The sequence below is a fragment of the Myxocyprinus asiaticus genome, chromosome 28 (assembly GCF_019703515.2).
Source record: "Myxocyprinus asiaticus isolate MX2 ecotype Aquarium Trade chromosome 28, UBuf_Myxa_2, whole genome shotgun sequence".
In the NCBI taxonomy this organism is placed as follows: domain Eukaryota; kingdom Metazoa; phylum Chordata; class Actinopteri; order Cypriniformes; family Catostomidae; genus Myxocyprinus; species Myxocyprinus asiaticus.
Genome location: NC_059371.1, coordinates 6,109,730 through 6,134,939, shown reverse-complemented (window position 1 = coordinate 6,134,939; position 25,210 = coordinate 6,109,730). Strand labels below are relative to the sequence as shown.

The following is a 25,210-nucleotide window of genomic DNA, read 5'->3' as shown; positions in this document are numbered from 1 at the left end:
AAAATCTCTTGGTATGCTGAAGCATTCAGAGTTCCTTTCACTGGAACTAAGGGGCCAAGCCCAGCTCCTGAAAAACAACCCCACACCATAATCCCCCTCCGCCAAACTTCACAGTTGGCACAATGCAGTCAGACAAGTACCGTTCTCCTGGCAACCGCCAAACCCAGACTCGTCCATCAGATTGCCAGATGGAGAAGCGTGATTCGTCACTCCAGAGAACGCGTCTCCACTGCTCTAGAGTCCAGTGGCGGCGTGCTTTACACCACTGCATCCGACGCTTTGCATTGCACTTGGTGATGTATGGCTTGGATGCAGCTGCTCGGCCATGGAAACTCATTCCATGAAGCTCTCTATGCACTGTTCTTGAGCTAATCTGAAGGCCACATGAACTCTGTAGCGATTGACTCTGCAGAAAATTGGCGACCTCTGCGCACTATGCGCCTCAGCATCCGCTGACCCCGCTCTGTCATTTTACGTGGCCTACCACTTCGTGGCTGAGTTGCTGTCATTCCCAATCACTTCCACTTTGTTATAATACCACTGACAGTTGACTGTGGAATATTTAGTAGCGAGGAAATTTCATGACTGGACTTGTTGCACAGGTGGCATCCTATCACAGTACCACGCTGGAATTCACTGAGCTCCTGAGAGCGGCCCATTCTTTCACAAATGTTTGCAGAAGCAGTCTGCATGCCTAGGTGCTTCATTTTATACACCTGTGGCCATGGAAGTGATTGGAACACCTGAATTCAATTATTTGGATGGGTGAGCGAATACTTTTGGCAATATAGTGTATGTGTACTGCTCTAAGCTATGTGAGATTTGTATTACAGCACTTATTATATTATTACTTTGTTGGATGAATCGCTTCTATAGTTCTCTTCATTTGTAAGTCGCTTTGGATGAAAGTGTCTGCTAAATGAATAAATGTAATGTAAAAATGTTCTTAGTAATTCCTAACTATGACGTGGCAGCCCAGACACAGAGGCTATTAGAGACCAAACTGAACGAAATCCCAGATGCAGTTTACTGTGCAACCAAAATCCCAATAACAACAACAACAAAAAACAAATAAATAAATAAAAATTGGTGCATAACGTGGGACACTTATTTTAAAATGTCTGCGCTCCCAGGTGCTCACTAAACACTAAAAGTAAACATTTTTAGATAACAAAATTAGGTTTTATTTTGTGGTTTCCTCATTAGATTTAAAATTATTGTTGCAATCAATTATTTTTGGTCACAAATTTTTGTTGTATTCTGGAGCCCTGTGTTTCTGGCCTTAAGAGAGTAATCAGAGGTAGAGTTGCAGGAAGAGTCAGAGAGAAAGTGAAGGCAAAGTTAAGCTAGAGTTAGCTACGGTATTATAATTATATTATATTATAATTATAGTAATAAGATGTGGTTACATAAGGAAAGCAGAGGTAGAGTTTGAGGTCAGCAGAGCAAGTAGAGGTAGAGTTAAAGGTAGAGTAAGAGTGAGAGTGATGAGAGTAGATTAATAAAGTAGATTATAATTATGGAAGATTAATAGGAGTCAGAGTAACAGCAGTCAAGTTAGAAGTAGAGCAGTCAGAGGCAGAGATAGTCAACAAAATTAGAGGCACAAACTTAGAGTTAACAGAGGAACATTTGGAGGTGGTCAGCAAAAGTAGCTAGACAATAAGGACCACACATAAGGACCACACATATCCTGCTCTTTCTCTCACACACACGCAGTGATAGAGTTGCAGATTTAATCGGTTTTTAATACAGCTTTTAATCTCTGAAATTCATTAGGCTTTACAGTCCAAATCAACAACAGTGTGTGGAACATCAGCAACAACATACTCATTCTGAGTGAACATTTACAGAAGCTTTGTGTGGTAAGACCTCATCAATATCCGATCAATAACTGATCGATAGGAATGAGAAAGCAAGCTGACAGAACACTGAGGTCAATCCCATCTCTCTGATCTGTTTAGTAGTCCTGACATTAATTCCCATTAGAAACAGTTTGTCTGTGAGGCTTTAAGGGCCTGATCCACATAATAATTGAAAAGAACCTGTAGAACAACAACAAATCCTTTAGGTATCTTTGCTTTAACACATCTTTACTTTGTTCATCGCTCTCTCGTACATCAATTATTTAGCAGGTCCACTGAAGGATATGTATCTGTCTTTAGTGATGGTAGTCCTGGTTCTCTGCCCAGGAGAACACTGCGTCTATATCTATCCACAGACATTTTACTCACTGTGCAATAATTAATCTTTTTTTTTTTTTTTTTTTTTTGGTGGGGGGGATGTTAAAAAAGTACTGCAGCAAAAGCTGAAAGCACTGACTGGGGTAGAGAAAAAGAAAGAGAGATTTAGAGTGATCTATGTACACCTGAACAGCATTTCACTGACTGTGCCATAGCAAACTGCATACTGAAAGGCAAAAACTCAAAAGCACTTGTGAATGTTCTGCTCATAAAATGGTATCAGTGCTCAGTAATGAAGGAATGAAGAGCTTTTTGTCATTCAGTGTGTAAAAGCAATCAGTGCACACAATGTAATGTGAAGAAGAGCAACAAATGAATCAACCCCACAAGAGAGCTCAGGTGGGAAGAGTAGAGACAATACAAAAGAGAGGAGGGGAGACAAAAGACAGGATGAGAAGGATAAAGAATATACAAAGTGAGATGAGAAGAGACAAAGCCAGACCAAGACAGACAAAGCAAAACAAAACAAGACAGACAAAAAAGTGACCGAGACATGAATCGCGCGAAAAATCAATATGACAAAAGAGCTGCTGTCTAGTTGGCCAGAGCGTTAAAACAAATGAGCAAGATGAGACGATCTTTATGTCAGGCCTTGACTACCCCACACAAAGCGAGGGATTGCAAAGCGAAGAGACTGGAAATCTGAGCCTTTGTTCAAGAGTTGGACATATCGATCAAAGGAGGTAGGGGAGGGTGCACAGCATGTATGTATATGTTGACACATGAGACAGGCCCATACTGATCAGGAGCAGAGAGAATTGCACTCAGAGATGGAAAGACGAAGGGATTAAAAACAATATCAACAAGCACAAGTGACTGCTGTCAACGTGTATTTACTGGAGAGGAAAGAAGAGAAAAGAGGAGAGACAATGGGAGAGGAGATGACAGAAAAGTGGAGAGGAAAAGAGAAATGAGAAAAGCAGGGGAAAGTGAGGAAAAGAAAGGAAAGGATATGACAGAGAAAATAAGAAACAAGAAGACACAAGGAGAGGAAAGAAGAGAAAAATAGAAAAGAAAAGAGAAGAGAAGATAAACAAGAAGAGACAAGGAGAGGCAAGAAAAGAGGAGAGGAGATGGCAGAAGAGAGGACACAACAGAGAGATCAACTACTATTGTCATTAGTCTGAACAAGTCAGCCAGTCTTCTAGCATCTTCAGATCAGAAGTCTAAACTGTATTTCCTACCAACCGGATTCTTCTGGAGGAATGATAGTCCAGCCATGTATGAAGCTGAACTTTACAGCACTCAGGTTGAGAACATGATAGATGCATGTCTCGTCACCACATTTGGAGAAGATAAGAAAAGCATCAATATGGCAACAAAGAAAGGGAAGAAATTCCCATCTGTGACCCAAACACCTGGACAGAACATTTTGGAAACCTTTATGCACAAAGTGAACTAAACCCCACCCAAAAATAAATAAATAAATAAATAAATAAATCATTTGGACAACCCCCATATCACTGAAGGAACTTGGTGAAAAAATCAAATCCCTCAAAAATAAAAATTAAATCTTGTGGCTCAGATGGATAATGCAATGACATGTTGAAACATGACAGCCCGAAACTGAAAGACGCCATTCTCAGATTATTCACTTTGCTTTTAAAATTGGGACATTTTTCTGAGAATTTTAAAGAAAATCAAATCACCCCAATCTTCAAACAAGGTGCCACATTTAACCCAAACAGCTATAGAGGCATTACAGTGAGCAGCAACCTTGGCAAACTATTCTGTTGCATTAAACAGTGCTGGGTAGTAACGGATTGCATGTAATATGGATTATGTAATCAGATTACAAGAATCAAGTACTTGTAATTGGATTAAATTACATTTGTAAATACTCGTAATTGGATTACAGCTACATTTTTACAGATTACATGATTACATAGTTACAAGGCAATGGCAGTAAATTGTTAATTTATTGATCATCCTAATCATTCTCTTTTTTTAATCTTCATTTTAAATCAGCACACCACTGATACTGTGCGTTCAGTTAGTCTTCAAGTGTTTTCGGAAGAGAGAGGGAGGGTTGTGTGTATTGAACTCAGAACTGATACTCGCTCGTTAAAAGGGTTTCAATGTTTTTAGATGAAAGCTTTGACCTAGCAATGCTGCTGTTGATTTTCTGGTCATTAATGTTCTTAATGTTGTTATTGTTTTATGCACTTAAAATGAACTTGATGTCTCAGTGTTCTGAATGATAAACTTTGGCCATGCACTGTCATTGCTGTTAGATTTAATGTTTATTTCATTCATGTAATGTTTAATGCACTTTTTGTTTTAAATGTCATGAGATTTTTATTATTATTTTCTTTTTTTCTTTTTTTTATAATAAGGAATGGAATGCATTTTCTTCCTCTTTGTACTTTTATGTTAAAAAGATTATCCAACTCAAATGCATGTGACAAAATAAAATTGGATTAGGTTGAAAGTAATCCAAAGAGTAATCAGATTAGATTACCCCAAAATGTAATCTACGAGATCACGTTACTGACTGAATTTTTTTGTCATAAAATTTGTAATTAGTACCGGATTACAATTCACAAGTAATCCACCCAGCACTGATTATAAATGACAGATCTGTCCAATACCTCCAAGAAAACAAGGTTTTACATTATTGTCAAATTGGATTCATGCCAAAACAAGAAACAACTGATCATATCTACACACTGCACACTCTTGTACACAAACATGTCCACCAAAAAAAAACAAGGACAAATATTTGGCTGCTTCATTGATTTTAAAAAGCCTTTGATTCGTTTTGGCATAACGAACTCTTCCTAAAACTGATTCAGAGTGGAATATGAGGAAAGGATTATGATTTAATAAAGGACACGTACAAAGACAACAAATGTTGCATTAAAATAAGAAGCAAAGAACTGAATATTTCAGCCAGAATAAGGGAGTTCATCAAGGCTGCAGGGTAAGCCCAACTTTATTTAATATGTATTTCAATGAATTGGCCACAAAACCCATCTAGCCCTGGACTCACTCTAGAGGACAGAGAAATCAAATGTCTTTGGTATGCAGATGACCAACTGTTGCTCTCATATACTGAAGAGGGATTACGAGAAAGACTCTCTACTCTACAAAATGACTGCAGTAATTGGGCCCTACCAATAAACATGGACAAGTCTAAAGTTATAATAACAAAACAATTGTCTTAAAGACAAAACATATGTTTTTTACACTTGGGGGAACAATTCTTTGCCATGTTACCAGTTGCAATTATTTAGGTATAACAATCTCGGCTTCTGGACAATTTGACATGGCTGTAAAGGACCTAACGGACAAGGCTCGTAGGGCATTTTGCATTGTAAGAAAAGCGTTATTCAATTTTAACCCCCAAATCAAACTGTGGCTGAAAATATTTGACAGTGTCATTAAACCCATCCTTCTCTATGGCAGAGAAATCTGGGGAACCAAATCTAAACTAAATTATGAATCTTGGGACAAACGTTCAACTGAAACTATCCACCTAGCATTTTGTAAAAACATCCTGGGAGTTCAGAGAAGTGCTTCTAACCTGGGCTGTAGGACAGAACTGGGTAACACTCTTCTTCTGAAAATCACCATTACTGTGCATTTATATGCAGAGCAGCACACCCAGAGAGCGACACTTACAATATTTAGTGGCTAAATGTATCAATTTAGTTCAGGCAGGCAAAACTAAAACAAATACAAAACACAACCCTAGAATAATACCTTTACTGTTGGCAAAGAAAATTCAAAGAAATTAATAAACTAAACTATTTCCCAAAAAATTAAGACAGGATATAAACTGGCATCATATCTTACAAAAATTAAAGACTACCGTCACAGGAAGCTTCTGACGAAGTATCGTGTGAGTGAGCACAGTCTGGCTGTGGAGACGGGTCGGCAGAGGCAGAACTGGAGGCCCAGATAGGACAGACTGTGTTCACACGGCACTCAAGGAGTCATCGAGGATGAACTTCACTACTCACTGAGTGCAGTAAATATGAGACTTTCATACACAGATACTTTAAAGTCATAGGACAGATACTACCTGAATTCAGCAGAGTGAGTAATGTGGAGAAACTCTCATGTTCTAGGAGAGAAGGCTGAATGTATACATTTAACAGCAAAGTATGTATTTGAGAGAAAGGGTGACCCCTCAATAACTACTGATAATGTTATTTTTATTGAATTTGCTGTTACTCATTCATCTCCGTAGTTCCTTTAGTTTACCATATATGCATATAACCTGTATGTTGTTATGAGTATGTATATTTTTTATTATTATTATTATAGCATGCTGTGGCATCATTGTGCATGCAGTCATGCCAATAAAGCTAATTTGAACTGAATTGGATAAATAAGAGGAGAGGAGACAACAGAGGAAAGGAGAAACAAGAAGAGAAGAGAGGAGAGGAGAGCAGAAGATAGGAGGAGAAACAAGAAAACACTAGAAGAAAAGTGCAAAACACTACGAGATGTGGACAGGCAAGAAAGAGGGAAGGAGAGGATAGCAGAAACAAGAAAAGATGAGGAGAGGCATGAAGAGAGGGGAGGAGAGGAGATGGCAGAAAGAGACAACAGAAAAGAGAAACAAGAGAAGAGGAGAGGAGACGAGAGGAGACAAGACGAGAGTAAACGTGAGTAGATGGGGGAGAGGTGAGGAGATAAGATGAGAGAAGAGGAGGCGAGGAGAGGAGACGAGATGAGACAAGAGGTGAGGAGAGGAGATGGCAGGAGACAACAGAAAGGAGAAACAAGAGGAGAGGAGACAAGAGGAGACAAGGGGAGAGGAGAGGAGACAAGAGGTGAGGAGACGAGAAGAGACAAGGGGAGAAGAGACGAGACAAGAGGTGAGGAGAGGAGATGGCAGGAGGAGACAACAAAGGAGAACCAAAAGGAGAGGAGGCAAGAGGAGATGAGACAAGAGGAGACGTGAGGGGAGGAGACAAGAGGAGATGAGAGGGGAGGAGATGAGATGAAAGGAGATAAGAGGAGATGAGGGGAGAGGAGAGGAAACGAGAAGAGACAAGAGGAGATGAGGGGAGAAGAGACGAGACAAGAGGTGAGGAGAGGAGATGGCAGAAGGCGACAACAGAAAGGAGAAACAGGAGGAGAGGAGACAGGAGACGAGGGGAGAGGAGACGAGAGTAAACGAGGAGGCAGGAAAAGAGATGAGGAGAGAAGACAAGGGGGATGAGGGGAGAGGAGACGAGATGAGGCGAGACTAGAGGAGACGAGAGGAGATGTGAAGAAATGAGGGGAGAGGAAAAAGAGAGGAGAAGAGACGAGGGGAGAGGAGAGGAGAGGGGAGGGGATGGGACGAGGGGAGAGGAGACGAGAGGTTTTTTAAACCAGCCAATTCCCAGACATTTTTGTCCAAGGACAGACAATGTATCATCCAATATCAGAACAGATTTATGCACACACACTCACACATCTCTTTCCTAAAATGTGGCAAATTTTGATGATCTAGCTCACAAATACAGATTAATCTTGATCTCCTTTCACTCTGGCACACATTTGAATTGACAATCACACGCACACACACTAATGTAGCCCTTTCACTCAGCCTTTCAGTAATGGACATCAGTGCAAATGTGCTTTAAGTGAGGGGAGGAGCAGCCATTACTCACAATGTGTTGGCTCACTTAAGAGAGAGAAGACAGTGTGTATATGAAAAAAACAGAAACTGATTATTGTGTGTGTCCACCTGAGGCTGTGTGTGTGAAATGACAGACTGCTAATGCAGAGTTATCTAAAACCTCCAGAGGAGCACAGACAGACTGGGCAAGTCTCTGAGCTCAGTCCAGGGTCACCGCGCCAGGGTACAGAGGTGAGTGGCCAAGGGGTTCAGCACTGCACCTCCTCTGCCTGGAGGGATGGGGGTGCTGATGTTTCAGCTGCTTTCAACTGAGTACATGCAGTATCTCTACAGTACTTGGGTTATAGCATATCCAGGCTTTATTACTTGATGTTTGAATTGATCATTTTCACACATTCAGATTGGTTAGGCTTTTTCTATCAAAAAGGGTATGAGTGCAGGAAATCATGCAACCCTCATAACTGCTGTGGTTTAATCAGTTACAGGATGTCTATGAACGGCATGCATGCTGGCAATTAACACACATAATATTTTGATTCGGTTCACAGTGTGCATAACAGAATTGGAGTTATAATAATTCACCCACCTAGAAAAGAAATCCCCAATCAAAACTACAATTTATGTTGGTTCATCCACTTAGAATAGTCGTCCCACCTCAAAACTACAATTTACATTGGTTTGTCCACCTAGAAAAGCAGCCCCAACAAAAAAGGACAATTCACATTGGGTACACCAGTTTGCCAAAGTCAGACAGTGTGCACCTAGAAAAATAGTCCCTGTTCAAAACTACAATTTATGTCAGTTCGTCCACATAGAAAAGTAGTCTCACCTAAAAAGGACAATTTGTGTTGGGTACATCGATACATCCAATTAGAAAAGCAGTCTGACCTCTAAAAGATGATTTACATTGGTTCGTTCACATAAATAAGTAGTCCCATAAAGGACCATTTTCAATGGTCACCCAAGTTCATCCACCTAGAAAAGGAGTCACACTACAAAATGACCAGTTACACTGGTTACATTGGTTCATCCACCTAAAAAAGTAGTCCAGCCTAAAAGGGACAATTTACACTGGTCACGCAAGTTCATCCACCTAGGAAACTAGTCCCACTACAAAAGTGCCAATTTTCCTTGTTACACAGATTTATCCACCTAGAAAAAAGTCCCACTTCAAAAAGACCATTTATGCTGGTTACATTGGTTCATCTGCCTATAAAAGTAGTCCCACCTCCCAAGGAATTAATCATTTTGGTTATGCTGGTTAATCTACCTAAAAACTTTGTCCCACCTATAAAGGACTATTTACGTCGGTTCATCCGCCCAAATAAGTAGTTCCACAAAAGAGCATTTATGCTGGTTATGCAAGTTCAACTGCCTAGAAAAGTAGTCCAACTACAAAAGAACCAGTTGTTTCGGTTCATCCAACAAGAAAGTCGTCCCACCTCGAAAATGTGTTTCTTTATTTGAAGAAATTCATGCAAGTGCTTTAACAAAAATATGAGCATGATATTTCTGAATGCTTGCCTGCTAGACTTTTATTATAAATGTATTACTCTATATGCTAGGGATGTTCTGATACGATACTGTTATCGATATCAGGTCTGATATCACACTCATGTACTGGTACTTGTACTCATAAAAATGCTCTAAATGCTAGGGATGTTCCGATACCAAAACTGGTATCGATATCGGGTTCGATACCGCACTCATGTACTGGTACTTGTACTCGTAAAAATGCTCAGATACCAAAAACCGATACCATCTGAAATTCAAATGTCATTACATAAACATTCAGCCCACAAATTAAAATCACGTTATGTCCTTGAGAAATTATTTAAAAAAGTATGACAGAACTATACTGTAAAGTTATGTAATATTCACTCTAATACTACTACTACCAATAATAATAACAATAAATCAGTAGTAATTGACAGTCTACATGCAGTACATAGACATCGGGTTGAATATAATAGTGATGGGTCATTCATGAACCATTCCTTCATTTTGAACACATTTTTTATGTGACTCAGAAGAACGAGTAGTCTCAGAGAGTGATTAGTTCATTTTGTGTTGGTTGCGCATGTGCATTGCGCAACCTCCGTTCGTTTGTTACGTGAAAACCGCATAGGCGCTGTACAGGAAACAGAAATGATTAGTTCACCTTTCAACTCTTTTGGTCCAAGTCATTCATTCTTTTGTCACGTGACAGCCATATACGCTATGCAATGCTCACACAGGAAACAGAAATGATCAGTTCACCTCTCGAGTCTTCTGGTCTGAGTCGTTCATTCTTTTGTTATGTGACAGCCATATACGATATGCACATACGGCTGTCACGTGACAAAAGAACAAACGACTCGGACCAGAAGACTCGAGAGGTGAACTAATCATTTCTGTTTCTCATAATTTGTCCTTGGCTGCATTATACATTTTTCCTTATTGGGACTATAATCAAAGTTTGCGTAAGTAGACGTGACGTGGGGTATTTGGCTAAAATGTAACATTTTAATTTAATTCTGCTCAAATGAATGAAATTACTTGAATAAAGATTAGTTCATTTTGCTGAACGAGACTCAAAGATTCAAGTCAGTAAAATTATCCGATCTTCCCATCACTAGAATATAACCACTGAATATTCCATCACACATTCACAGGCAGAAACAGGAAGAAAATCTTCTAACAATTAAGTTATAAGGAGCTAGATGTGGAATTGGATTGGCAGACACACGCACACTTGCACCAAACCCACACACACACTTGTGGCTCAATGCAAGCTGGACTAATTTATCACACTCATATGGAAGCGGTGCGGGGGAACAAACCCAGGGAGGCTCCAACGTCATCCAAAAAATGGATTCCTCCCAGGGGAGAGTAATGGAGTGCAGAATGACTGATGCTCTTTCTCAAGGATGCAGAGCCAGCAGTGCCACCCTGGGACACTTAAACGATCACCGCATTGCCTCCATCTGGCCCAGAGCTGCTTAATCGAGTGAGGAGTAACTTATGTTCCTCAGTGAAGAATTGGCCCAGGAGAGGTTAAACACTTGGAGTTTGTGCATCTCAATGAATTCACATACAGGACAAATGAGCCAATCAGAAATGAGCCGCATCAGGCAAAGACTCAAATACACAATGATACTCTCTTTCTTGGAGTGGTGTAGACAGGGCGAGTAACCCTCAGGGTCATTTCTAAACCATCATTATTGTGCCCTGGATGACGCAGGTTAAATGCACTGTAAATCACAGTGGATAAGTCTTTTTCCACATATAATGTGTTCCACTCCTTAAGTTCCTTTTACACTCATATTGTTTTATTTGTCTCTCTTCTCACATGACTGCCCTCTTCTCATTTACTCTCTTTTTTTCCTATGTGTGTCTCTCTCTCTCAATAAATCATGTCATATAAACATCCAGTCAGAAAGTGAGTCAGATGTTCATTAACCAAGTAAACTGATTCAAACCAAAAATGAATGAGTCAAGAACTCATTCACGGGCCGTGACTGCGCACGCCCTGCCCCCAATCGGGCTAATCAGCCGAGGAGAGGGATAAATGTATGAGCTGAATGCGGCAGTTCAGGAGAGAGAGCGCCACACACAGCTGCCTTGTGTGCGTTTATGTTTGTGTCTTTTTGATGGTTCGTCCGGTTCCCGCCTCCTCCTTTCCCATTTTAACCCCCCCATTACATTGGTGCCGAAACCTGGGAAGGAGGAGGGATGTGCTGTCGTGAAGTCCTTGCCACTGCCGTCCGCCCAAAGGAGCAGCCGCGGCTGTCCGCCGGGGGATGGAGGAGTCTCTGCCGGCAACCTGGACACAGAGGAATGGCCGCCATCCATGAGGGGAGGAAGGGTTCGCTGCTGGCCGTCTGGAGCGGTGGAGCCACTCCCAGGGGCAGAGGGGCTTGCTACCGGCCACCAGAAAGTTGAGGGGTGTTCCATCTGCCAGGGGTCGGAGGACTCGCTGCTGTCCGGCAGGGGAGGAGCAGCTGTCATCCGCCAGAAGGTGGAGGAGTGGTCGAGGACCAGGCAACGTCGTGTCTGGAAACCGGCGAGCAATTTTTCTCTCTCTCCTTTCTTTCTCTCACTGTCGATCTGCCTCGTTCTTTCCCGCTTCCCTTTTCCCTCCCCTTGTCTCCCTCCCAGGTCTCGAGGAAGGTGGGGAAAGCCTACCGGCAGACGCGGCCAGAAGGGGGTTCCCCGGCCTGAGGCAAAGGAGGGAGGAGTGTGACGAGGAGGAGGGTGGGGCCGAGCCGTGAGTGAGCACACCCGGTCCCATAATCGGGCTAATCAGCCGAGGAGAGGGATAAAGATGAGCTGGATGCAGCAGTTCGAGAGAGAGAGAGAGCCACGCGCAGCTGCCGTGTGTGTCTCTCTCCCGAAATCCCACTGGCCATTCCACTCGCATGCCGCGGCCCCAGGGAAGCTGACCCACTTGAGGAAGTAGCTACTAGACCCCGTCCATAATACCTGGACCTTGCTCTTTCTCCACTCCCTGTCTTCACATAGCCATGTTCACCATGATGGTGCCAGATCCCCCTTTATTTTGGACACTTTCCCACTTGGATACTTGTATTCCCCTTTTTGAACATTTTCCGTTGTTTATTCTAAAAAAAAATGTTTTTTTTTTTTTTTAAAAACACCTCCCGAGGCCTGATGCCACACCCACCATTTCTGTCTCTTGCTCACCCCACCACAGTGGTGCAGATTGACAGACAGCATGGTTGGCCATCAACAGTGACGTTACTCACCCTCTCATTAGTTCGATGGAACTCACCGGTTCGATGGAAAGTTTGGAGCAGGACGGAGAATCTGCAGCAAAAGGGTAAGAGGCACTTAAGTATTTAATCTGCGGTTGGCTGAGGCTGTCATGTTTAACCTGTTTGTCTCTGTCCCTGCCCGGGGCGAGTGAGGGGGTGAGCTGGCCCGGAGAGGTGTCCCCTACATGCCCACACTGACCGTAGGGCCTGGTTGAGGAGGTAGCATTCCTGTATGGACGGCTGAAGAGTGTGTACCTCCAGCTATAGGAGCATGGGAGGAGATGCTTTTCGGGTGACACTTAGAGGGGCGGAGGGGATGTGGCGGAACGTCCCACCCCTCCCTCTCGTTATTGTAGCCCCGCCTCTGAGGGCTGTCCTTCGGCCAGGCTCACAATAGAAGTGGGGCAGGAGAGTGGGGAGGAGCACTTTCATGTACTCAGTATTCAGTTATTTTCATGGACGCTGTTACACAGTATACTTGTGAAAAGGTTAACCAATCATAAGAAATAATTTACACAAAAAAATCTTAAAGGTGTAGAAGCAAGAAACCTTGGCTAACGTCATAAGTAGATAAACATTATAAGAGAAAAAAAAAAAAAATGCTACAAGTGTTGAATATTAATTCTTTTAAAACACCAGAGGTGGGTACTCCGTAATCCTACAATGGCAGAGATCCTCTCTCTCTCTCACACACACACACACACACACACACACACACACACACACACACACTAGAAAGCCACGTGCTGCTCTATTTATTAAAAACATACACTATGATCATTTCACTATTGTTTGAGAAGTTCTCAGCGGATCGTGACTAAGAGAAGCATGTGTGTGTAAATCCTGTGAGGATTTCAGATAAACACGGAATATCAGAACAGCTGTTGCTTTCTATAATCTCTATCACTCTCACACACACACTCTCTGGCTGATGACAGCTAAACACAGCATCACTCATATACAGTATTACTCTTCTTTAATATCTGTGAAACTTCACATGAAATTCCACCAAAAATTATTAAATGGATTGATTTTAAATGTTATTTGCACTCTCATATGGTTTGTATGTGTTTCTTGGTTGTGTTCTACCATAAACAACAGAACACAACATCAACTATTACATTAAACTCTTGTGCGCTATTCTGAAACATTGCACCATTATTCATCAAACATTATTTTTAATTTCTTTCAAACATCCGTCCTGGTCTGATCCGCTTTATAAGAGTTTTCTACACTGCCTTTCTGTAAAAACAACAGAAGTTGTCTTTTGCTGTCACCTTACTCTTGATACACTTGTGGACTATTCTGAAACATCACATTAAAATTCATTAAACATTATTAAATCAATTTATTTTTAAATGCTCACAGTGTGATCTGGTATTAGTTTTGTTATAACCAACTCATACACTATTCTAAACACAACAAAAAATAGACATTTAAATGGTCAAAAAACAACTAAATGCAACCAAATTAACCAAAAAATTTGAAAAAGTGTAAAGCAAGCGATCATGAAGGAAAAAAAAAAGAACAGAAATGGTGTAATACAACAAAATGCTTTAAAATCCTGAGAAGACATCCAAGGGTTTTTATGAGTTACCTGGTTGCCTTTCGGCATGAACAACAGACCACTACAAATTACATCAAACTCATGCTTTTTTAATTGCAATACAACAAAATTGTTAAAATATAAAAACAGCTAAAACAATAAAACTATACGGATTAAGAAATGTCTAACAGTGAAGAGGCATTGTGAAGGATTTGACAGGGAAAACAAAAAATGAGTAAATATCCTGAGAAGACATGCAATGAAACAAGTGAATGAACCATCCACCTAAACTTCAACCAGAACTTAGAGAAACACATACAGGCAAACGACCGTAAACCAAACGCATCAGTGAGCGTGCATACACGGGACTGACCTTGCACAGTTTCTGGTAACGCGGTGAGGAAATCGCCATTCTCTGGAGCCGGTGTAAGAAGACCACCACTTTCTGCAGAGACGTCCGAACTACAGCCATCATCTTAACTCTGCCTGCACACGACTGCCAGTGTCTGAGAGCACGCATCATCTCCGCCACACACATGCGCGCACTCACGCACGCTCACATATCCCCCACCACCAGCCGGGCGAAATATGACGAGACCTGACAAACATGTCCCACACACACACAAGCACAACTGAAGCACGTCAGGAGCACGGTGGTAATGAGCGCTGTCCTCTCCAGCGGTAAATAAGAGTCACGGAGAGAGAATTAATGTAGAACAGTGGAGAACGCCGAAGAACGAGGGAAAGACTGTTTGAGAGAGAGACAAACTCCAGTGTGTTTCTCTCTCTTTTAGCACCTAAAGCAATACGAAAGACAGAGAGAGAGGGAGAGAGAGAGAGAGAGAGAGAGAGAGAGAGAATAAATCCATAAAGGGAATGAGTGAGGGTGACACACTTACTGAAAGAGAGCGCGTCTCCTGAGATAAAGGGAGAAATGGAGCAGTGAGACATGACAGAAATGAAGAAGAAATGAAGAGAGCACTAATGAAATTGAATGGAAATCATTTACTCTCTCTCACAAAAAAAAAAAAACAAACAAAAAAACATGTATTACATACATAAAAAAGTCAAATAATAAAATAATAATAATAATCTCTCTCTCTCGCTCTCTCTCTGTGTGTGTCAAAGACCTATTATCGTTTTATTTTATCTCTCGGATGACCTGTGAATACACACATTAAAATGAAAGTCAATATGAAACCAAAATAGACACCATTTACTTTCTCAAAGTGTTAGTTCATCCAAAAATGAAATGCATCTTTTATTCAACCTCATTTCAGTCCAAACCCATTTGACTCTTGTTCTTCTGTAGCATACAAAATGAGATTTTTAACCCTTGAATGCAGTTCTGGGTCAATTTGACCCGTTTAACCTTTAACACTGATTTACATCAATTTAACTTTAACTTTCTGGTCTGAATCATCATGACATGCTCCACGGAGGTGATCTGGATCTGAAAATGTTAAAATTATTAATTGTTATTTATTTATAAACAATGCTATAAAAATAGTAACAAATAAGTTGTTACGGGTCAATTTGACCCGATTCATTAAAGACTTCAGAGAAAGCTGAAATATGCCAGAAAACTTGTCTTTTAAAATTGTAATGCAGTGTGAAATCAGCAAAATGAGCCTAACTGTTTGAAAACAATAGAAACCAATATCAGTATGACATATTGACCATGATGACAACAAATATGTTTGTGTACCCCTTTCCTCTACACACCCACCCACCCAAACACACAGACATATGTAAATTGTCACAATATTATTAGCTCAATAGAAAAAAAACAACGCAAGTCAATTGATACAAATAGGGAAGGGATGTATCCATAAATATATAATGTAGATAAAACATTTCTCTGTGAATTTGGAGCATTTACTTTCTATAAATTTAGTACATTTTACATTTGTAAATTACTGACAGGTTAGTTATTGATGATAAAAAAGTTGTTGGGGGGAAAATGTGCAAATTGTGACTGCTGAACTGAGATTTAACGAGCCGGGTCAATTTGACCCGCTAAGTGCTCCAGTGTTTGATTGATTGTCAACTGCACAGAAGGGTTAAGAATGTTTCTGTTGCTCCATTTCATCCAATGAAAGCATACAGTGACTAGGGGCTGTCAAGCTCAAAAAAAGGACCAAAAAAAGAACTGTAAAACATATCATAAAAGTAGTCTATATGACTCATGCACTTTGTTCCAATTTGTCTGAAGCAATACAAAAACTTTGTCACAAATGGACAAAAATATAAGCTATAAATTGCTTGAAATCTTTCCACATGCCATAGCTCTCAAAACTCATCCGCAAGGTACAGAAAACACTTAAAGTGAAAAACAGTTAATGTGACTTAATGTACTAAAACAATGACCTGGAAGGACAAAATTTCAATTGCATGCCCCTCGTCATAAACACTATCTACTTTCAAACCAACAACACCATAATCCAAAGCAAAAGATGACCATTATAAATAGTATAAATGATAATATAAAAAAACAATAAAGAAACAATTAACATTGCTCAAATGTACTAAGACGGCAGCACTGCAAGACCAAATTCAGTTTGCACCTTACTAACAATGAATACTATCTACAGGCAAGCTGATGAGCCCCGAATCTAAACTCAACTATTAAAGTTTGACGTTAAGCCTTGTCTTTATAATGGTTTTGCATGGGGGAAATCTGTTGTGTTCTTTATCGGAGCTTAATGTATTAAGACCAGATTATTTTTTTTCTTAAACAAGTATATGCAAATATCTTTGGATATTTTTGGAATACCATCTTCACAATGCACTCTAAGTCCTCGTGGTGGTATAGTGACTCGCCTCAATCCGGGTGGCGGAGGACGAATCTCAGTTGCCTCCACGTCTGAGACGGTCAATCTGCGCATCTTATCACGTGGCTTGTTGAGCACGTGACTGCGGAGACATAGTGCATGTGGAGGCTCCACACTATTCTCCGCAGCATCCACGCACAACTCACCATGTGTGAACCACATATTATAGTGACCATGAGGAGGTTACCCCATTTGACTCTACCCTCCCTAGCAACCGGGCCAATTTGGTTGATTAGTAGACCTGGCTGGAGTCACTCAGCACGCCCTGGATTCAAACTCGCGACTCCAAGGGTGGTAGTCAGCGCGTTTATTCGCTGAGCTACCCATGATATATGATTAGTGCGACCACCTCTCAGTCACAGTCTTCCGCAAGGTTACATGAAGAGTCTAATTTTGTCTTTCCTAAAATAAATGCACACTCACAACTCTCTTTCGAGAGTTCTGAGAAGTTTTACATCAAAGCGACAAAGTGCTTGAATGGTATTATCAAATAAATGATAGGTTCTTACTGAGAACGTGAAAGCATTTTAGAAGTGATTCTGACATCAAGACATCAATAACATGTCACTCTCATGGCATTGAAATTAACGTCAAACAAATAAAGACATCAGGCGAGATAAAAGACAATTTCATGGCATGCCATTCAATGGTTACTGACTGACAATCACAGACATGTTTTTGTGGTAATAAATAAATAAACCTGAACCTGTCCTTGAGAAACATGAATGCTGAAAAATGGCAAAACAGGACTGACTACAAAGGGAGGATTGTGAAAAAAAACTAAAAGAAACGGTTTGTGACAAAGAGGAAGAAATATCCAGAAAGACGTTAAGCGAAAGATAGATGAAAAACAAAATGACACAAAACGAGCATGACAACACTTAGAAAGTCTTTTAAAGTGATTGGATGACAGTTGATGGATTTTGCAAGGCACAACGATGTGAAGCGGCAATTTTAACAGTGATAACAGTGGCAACGTGGCTCGTTTTATATGAATTTAGAGATTTTATACTGACCATTTAACAATGCCTTCAAATATCATCCATCTGTTTTATAAAAACACACAAATTCTACTTCAGTGTGCATAAGCATTGTGAGTGTGTAGAGTCCTGATTTCCAAGTGAATCTTACAGTAGGCAGATAAGCAGAGATATTCCAAGCATGATTAGAGAGGACAGCAGATAAAGAGCTCAAACTGTGAGGTATGACTCTCACAGAACAAACAGAGACTCACCCAAGAAACCAAGACGTGATGTAGAGAGAGAGAGAAAAAGAGAGAGAGAGACACATCTCAACTGCAGTGATCTACACCTTGATTGCACGCATGCTTATGGGGGAACTAATGAGCAATGATGGTAGATAATTGAATATCGCTCACACACTTCAGTGCTTTTATGTCCTAGATCAGTCTCAGCCTCAGAAGGCATGCCCGCAGTCCATTCACTGACCGACTGCTGCCTTGTGCACACGAAACTGGTAAGAGCTGACTGAAAATCACAAGCTCCAATGTGATTGGTTGCCTTTATGCAACTTCTGGGTGTCAGTGTGCACAGGTTTTTATCAGTCTGCCTAAAAACGGACTGAAAAAAAGTTTATTCTCCAGAACACAAATTAAGATTTTTAGAAGAATATTTCAGCTCTGTAGGTCCATATAATGCATGTGAATGGTGGCCAGAACCTTGTAGCTCCAAAAATCACAAACGAAACATAAAAGTAATCCATATGACTCCAGTGTATAAATCCATGTCTTCAGAAACAGAAAATAGGTGTGGCTGAGAAGTCTTTATTTAATACTATAAATCTCCACTTTCACTTTCACCTTTACATCTGAAAGTCAAAATGGAAATTTAAGAGTAGAAAATGACTTAAATATTGTTATTTTTACCACCTGCACCTTGCATATTGCTTCTGAAGACATGGATTTATACACTGGAGTCATATGGATTACTTTTATGTTTCGTTTATGTGATTTTTGGAGCTACAAGGTTCTGGCCACCATTCACATGCATTGTATGGACCTACAGAGCTGAAATATACTTTTAAAAATCTTAATTTGTGTTGTGCTGAAGATAGAAAGTCATCCACATCTGGGATGGCATGAGGGTGAGTAAATGATGATAGAAGTTTCATTTTTGGGTGAACTATCCCTTTAATAGGTACCACACTAATACAATCAGCACTTCTGGGGAAGAACATGTCACTGGATGTGCCGAAGTCTGCCAGGTCAGTGGCATCTTTGAAAGATACTCAAGAGTTTTGTTTGAAATACTTAGAAGCAAGAAAATAAAGATAAAGATGCTGTTACAGCAGAGCTACAGTAGAGTTCCAGAAGTAAAAATTGCATTATTTTTTCCCCAAGGATAATTCAGTTTTAAAAACAGCTCTGAGGTTGTTAATCGATGGTATGTGCTTCTGCTGAAGCCATCATTTTTAAAAGCAGAATTCCTAGTGAAGAACTACACTACCAAGATCCTGAAGACAAAGACCCACAAAACACAGCACTGCGGAAAACAAAGTGCACCAACAGAGCTCTGCAGCCACCACAAACTTCAATGACGCACTGTGAATGACATTCGAGTTGGTCTGTCTACACTTTCAAACTACTATTTGCATATATCTGAATATTTTGCAGTAAACTTCATTATATACAGTAGTATCTATACTTATAACCAACATCTTAAAATCAGTAGTTTTATATTTTTCTATTATTTTAATTCAATAGACTGAATACAGAATTTGCAAAGTGGACCAGACTTTATATCGAAAATCCAAAGTCCGGCAATGCACAATTAGACTCAAATGGACTTCTCAACATCCACACATCACAGACAGAGCGTAAACTCAGCTCTTACCCCCAGCTGGCCTTTCAGTTCCTTGATGCGGACGGAGTCCTGGGCGAGCTCCTCCCTCTGGGCGGCATCAGATAGCACATTGAGGGTAGTCTCCGCCTCCTGCAGCCACTTCAGGAAGGACTCGAGCTCTCGGAGGGACGCCTGCAGGGTCTTTAGGTCTGAATCCAAAGCCGCCTGGCGGTCAGTGGCCCTGATAACAATGAACCAGTAAAAACACAGCGCTAAATCACAGCTGTACACTCAGTGAGTGTCGGTTCATTTATTTATCCATTAATCCAAACAACTGCAACCAGTTATTAACATGTACAAATTAAATTGCTCTATGTCAGGAGACATCTTTACCGCGGTGTGTGTGACAGCTGCAGGTACTAAACATCGTGTTTTCATGATTGCATGTGTCAGAATGAAAGGATGTTTATATTTGACGTGACGTACAAAGCTGCTACAGATGGCATGCTGTTTTAGAGGGTGTTTGTGTGTGATTAATGGAAATACGCATTTCTCTTTTGGCCGAGTGCCAGACTTCATGATTAGTGTATTAAACGTGCACACAGTGGTGTCCAAAAGTCTGAGACCACGTTAATCTGGAGTTCAAAATCTATTTCAAACCTCTATATAAACAAAGTTTTTTGGAATTTTGGGAATAAAAAAAAAACAAAACAAAAAAACATAAAATTAGGGGAAAAATGTAAGGTTTTGCCTTTTTTCTAAGTCTCTAACTAAATGTAAGCAATCCTGATAAAAGTATTTGAAATTAAATTTGAAAAAAGCAAACTAACAGCATTTTCACTAGTGGTCTTAGATTTCACAGCCCTCTGTGTGTGATCCATGTGTGTGCGCATACAAGTATGCACATGCTTTTATTATTTACGCACCTGTTATTGACGCTGTTCCACAAAGTGTTGAGTTTGTCCATAACCTCTTTGACCTTGCGTGTGTCATCAGCTGCATATTCCTGCAGCAGCTGATTGGACAGTTCGTTAAAGGAGGTCACACTCTCCTGTCCTCCACTGAGCACCTGCAGGAACGCCTGACAGACAAGGAAATCAATTCATAAACCTACAATCTACAACAGCACAACCTATGCTTAACTATGACAATGTTCATGGAGTCACTATAGAAATCAAGGTTTAAATGGGTCTGTTGTTGCAGAGAGTGACTCTGAAGGTGTCAGGTAACCTGAATTGACTCGGAGATGAACATCAACATCAACTATAAGGCTAAAATCTTCCTCTAATCCAACAATATGCAATCTGATCCTAGGGAAAACACTCAAATATGTGCTTATGTTTAAAACGTCTGATTAATGTATGTGTACACCAAACAGTAAGCCAGTAAATTATGATTCTAGCATCCCCTACAGGGAAGTTTCAGACAGCAGTGTGCGTCACCCAGTTAAACAGTAGAGAAAGTAGTCATTTCAGACACTTTTATCCAAATAATGATTTCTGAGTATTGGAAATCATCAGCAAATTATGTCTTATAAATTAGTTGAATATGTTCAGAGGTATTCACCAGAAATGTGTTTTTTCCTTGTTATAAATACTGACAAATATTGCACTGACTTCAGTGAATGGATGAATAAAGACTACATCATGATTTCAAACTGATTTTCAGCTATATCTAGTGAATTGCCACCATGGTCGGACAAACGATATGACAAAATAAGGTGCTGACAAAAAAAAAAAAAGAATGAGAAAAAAAAAAAGGTGTTGATATGTTGCATATCACACATGTATATAAATGCAGTGGCCATTTTGTTTATTTGATGTTGCTAACTGCTGACAGGACCCATTGAAATTATTTTTAAAGGAAATTACCTAGAAATATAAAATATAAAACTCTAGCCTGAGCCTGTGTAACCTTGTTGAGCTCAGAGCAGTGAAAATTTAGACCTTTAGAATTAAGACTGACTTTAATTTTGCCTGATTTTTTTAATTTTGTTTTTTTTATGCTTTCATAAAAACCTGATGGTGTTGACAAAAATGAGGTTCATTTAAAAGTTTCAGCCCTCATTAGCTTTGAATCTACTAACTCTGTTATCACTTACTCATTTTAAATCATACCTAATTTTGTAAAAACAAGTATAAATCGTGTTTTGATTAATGCATTTATAATGGACATAAATGGGGCGAGACATTCTGGAGGGTTTACAAATAGAAACATGCAGCATGTGTATTGTTAAAGCACTTATATGAATTCACACGCACATAAAATATATTATTTGAACTGTAAAGTGGTAAAAGGACTACTTTTCTAGGTGGATGAACTACTGGTTATGTGTTAGCAATGTAATCTATGTAGACAAACAGTAAACAGTTCCTTTTTGGTATGCTTGCAAGCAAAAATCATTGGCTGAACTTGATTAAATTATGGACAGTGGTTCCACATGTTTGAAATGAGTTTTCTTACATTTTCTTTTTCTTTTCTTTTTTTTCCTCCCCAATTTGGAATACCCAGTTCCCACTGTTCTCTAAGTCCTCATGGCTGCGTAGTGACTTGCCTCAATCCGGGTGGCAGAGGATGAATCTCAGTTGCCTCCGCGTCTGAGACCGTCACTCTGTGCATCTTATCACGTGGCTTGTTGAGCGCGTTACCGCGGAGACAACTCACCGTGTGCCCCACCGAGAGTGAGAACCACATTATAGCGACAACGAGGAGGTTACCCCATGTGACTCTACCCTCCCTAGCAACCGGGCCAATTTGGTTGCTTAGGAGACCTGGCTGGAGTCACTCAGCATGCCCCGGATTCGAACTCGCGACTCCAGGGGTGGTAGTCAGCGTCTTTACTTGCTGAGCTACCCAGGCCCCAGTTTTCTTAAATTAAAATAACCATGTAATTTCAACTTAAATACTTCAAGTAGAGGTAATCTAACTGAATCAAGTAAACCCAACAACATTTAATAAGTCAAAATAACTCAAATGAAACTCTTGTAGTGACATGCAAGCTAGTCACTAGGAAATGTTAGCATGCTAAATACATGCTGGTGGGAAGCAACACTGAGTGCAACCTGGTTAGAACAGCAATTGCCAAATGGATAAAGCAACAAGCAGGACACTAAAAATCTGGAGTCCCATTCAAACCATGCTGGGAACTAGAAATTCTCTGTCCAGTTTGAGTTAACCAAACAAAAACTATTCATGTTGTCCAAATGCAAATGGATTAAGTAATGCTGACAAGACTAGAATCAACTCAGTTAATTCAAGTTTCCTGGGTTATATGGATTTCTGAGTAATATGAACATGGGAGGATTGAGTAAAACTGACGAGAGTGAAAGTTCATTTTTTTGTGTGAAATTTACTGGGTTTTGTGGCTTTTGGCGGTCATGACAGTAGTTTAAATGTTGGATATAACTTTGCATGAGTTTAGTAAGCAATTTTATCACACTAGTCATTTGAACATGTATAACATTTAATTATTGTGCCTGTATTTTCAAAACAAACTGTATTTTAATGCTAACCCAGGTGCAATGCCTTGCCCTTATAGACTTGCCTTGCACTTACTTACTGAGGGATGAGCAAACTATTTTCTGTGGTAGTTAGCAGAGTCAAAGATGATAAACATACATTTAACCCCTGTATAACACCTCCCCCAATTTTATCTAGTAATAAATTATCAGTTACTCTTTTAATCTGTACTTTGTAAATAGAATTCAGACATAAATTCTGTATCAGAATCAAAACTGGGCTTGGACTTCTTGAACATATTGTGCCTAAAAAGAAGCCCCTCCACATAAGAACTTGTTTCTTGTATCTTATAGCTTCAAAGGTCACATTTAGTCCATATGCTCACAAACATTTTATTGTTTAAAAACTATTTGAGTTTGCTACGTTAACGCCCACACTGGAATGGAGCTTTCCTACACCGAAAACAGAGCCTTTCAATGCATACTTTCAAAGTGCTTTCAATCTTAAACGGATAAGTGTGGATGTGGCCTGAGAGTTAATATAGTTCAAAGGTCTCACCTTGTTGTCATTGATCTGTTTGGTCAGCGGCTCTCGGCTCAGCTGCAGCAGGTTTTGCAACTGCATCTCATTTTGACCAATCAGAGCCTTCACCTTCCGTCTCTGCACCTCCCACTGGTCACTGTGGCCAATCATGCGATCCAGCTGCTGAAGCCGCGCCTCCACTCCATGCTGTGTACTGTCCCATTGGCTGCGCACTTTCTCCACTGAATACACAACAGAAAATGAGGAACGGTTGTCACTATCTCTCAGAACAGATGATGTTCATTAATACAGTTCTTCTGCTCCATTAGCTGCTGTTTACCTCTTACAAAAGTGCCATCCAGAAAATATCTGACACTTTATTCATCATCCCCAAGTTTCTAGCTATAACTGTTTTCACTTCTTTTTCTTTATTAATTTATTTTTTAACAATGACCAATTTATCAAAGCAGTCTGCTGTATACCCTGACCATAAAACTCAACTCTAGAAACACTAAGACACTTTAAAATTTAACTGGAGAGTAACACATTTCATACATCACATATGGATGTAAAATCTAAAGGGACAAGCATGGAGTGAGAGCATATAATTAACATTCTTTTGATAACTTTTTGGTGAAGACAGGGGTCTAAATGTTACAAGCAAAATTTAGAGCAAATCGTAAAAAAACAGTTAAGCAGGAGTTCGAAAAAGTAGGATTTTTTTTGCACCATTCGGAGTAAATTCTAGAGACTGTTGTGCATGAAAATCCCAGGAGATCAGCAGTTACAGAAATACTCAAACCAGCCCATCTGGCACCAACAATCATGCGACAGTCCACATCACTGAGATCACATTTTTTCCCCATTCTGATAGTTGATGTGAACATTAACTGAAGCTCCTGACCCGTATCTGCATGATTTTATGCACTGCTGACACACGATTGGTTGATTAGATAATTGCATGAATAAGTAGATGTACAGGTGTACCTAATAAAGTGCTCACTGACTGTATATTTTGTTTTGCTTGACTTGGACTTCACTTAAAGAGCAGAAGTAGAAGCAGCAAAAAAAGCAGCAGCAGCAGAAGAAGAAAAGGATGAAGCAGCAGAAGAAAAAGAAAGGCTAATTTGTACTTAGTAGGCGAATAGGCATCGCTTTGTTCACCTACAAATTATGACAAAATGCAGTGAAGTTTTTGTTCTGTCAATATATTCATTTGAGAATATTTTTTATCCTGTTTACGCACAACTCTGAAATTCTTGACCTAGGAGAACTCGGCTGATCGAAGAGCATTGAAGATTGGTTAAAACTAATCGTGGGTGTGGTTTGGACATTATGTTTTTTATTTACAATCGCACGTACCAGCTGAGTTGTTACCTAGGTTACTGTCATTAAAATGGATAACTTTGAAGCCCGTCTCTCAGAGATTATGCAGTATACTTTTTTATATGATTTGCAGCACAAACTCCA

General features: G+C 40.0%; 1 protein-coding gene across 7 annotated transcripts in view; it reads right to left on the bottom strand.

Annotated features, from left to right (window-relative positions):
- Window positions 1–25,210, bottom strand: part of LOC127418870 (utrophin-like) — a 333,951-nt gene that overhangs the window by 165,585 nt on the left and 143,156 nt on the right. For all 7 annotated transcript variants that reach the window (XM_051659723.1, XM_051659719.1, XM_051659722.1 and 4 more), the window contains 3 exons: window positions 23,777–23,982; window positions 20,686–20,840; window positions 19,811–20,000 (listed from right to left, as the gene is read on the bottom strand). In XM_051659723.1, the coding sequence (XP_051515683.1) occupies window positions 19,811–20,000; window positions 20,686–20,840; window positions 23,777–23,982 (551 nt within the window). The remainder of the gene's footprint in view (window positions 1–19,810; window positions 20,001–20,685; window positions 20,841–23,776; window positions 23,983–25,210) is intronic.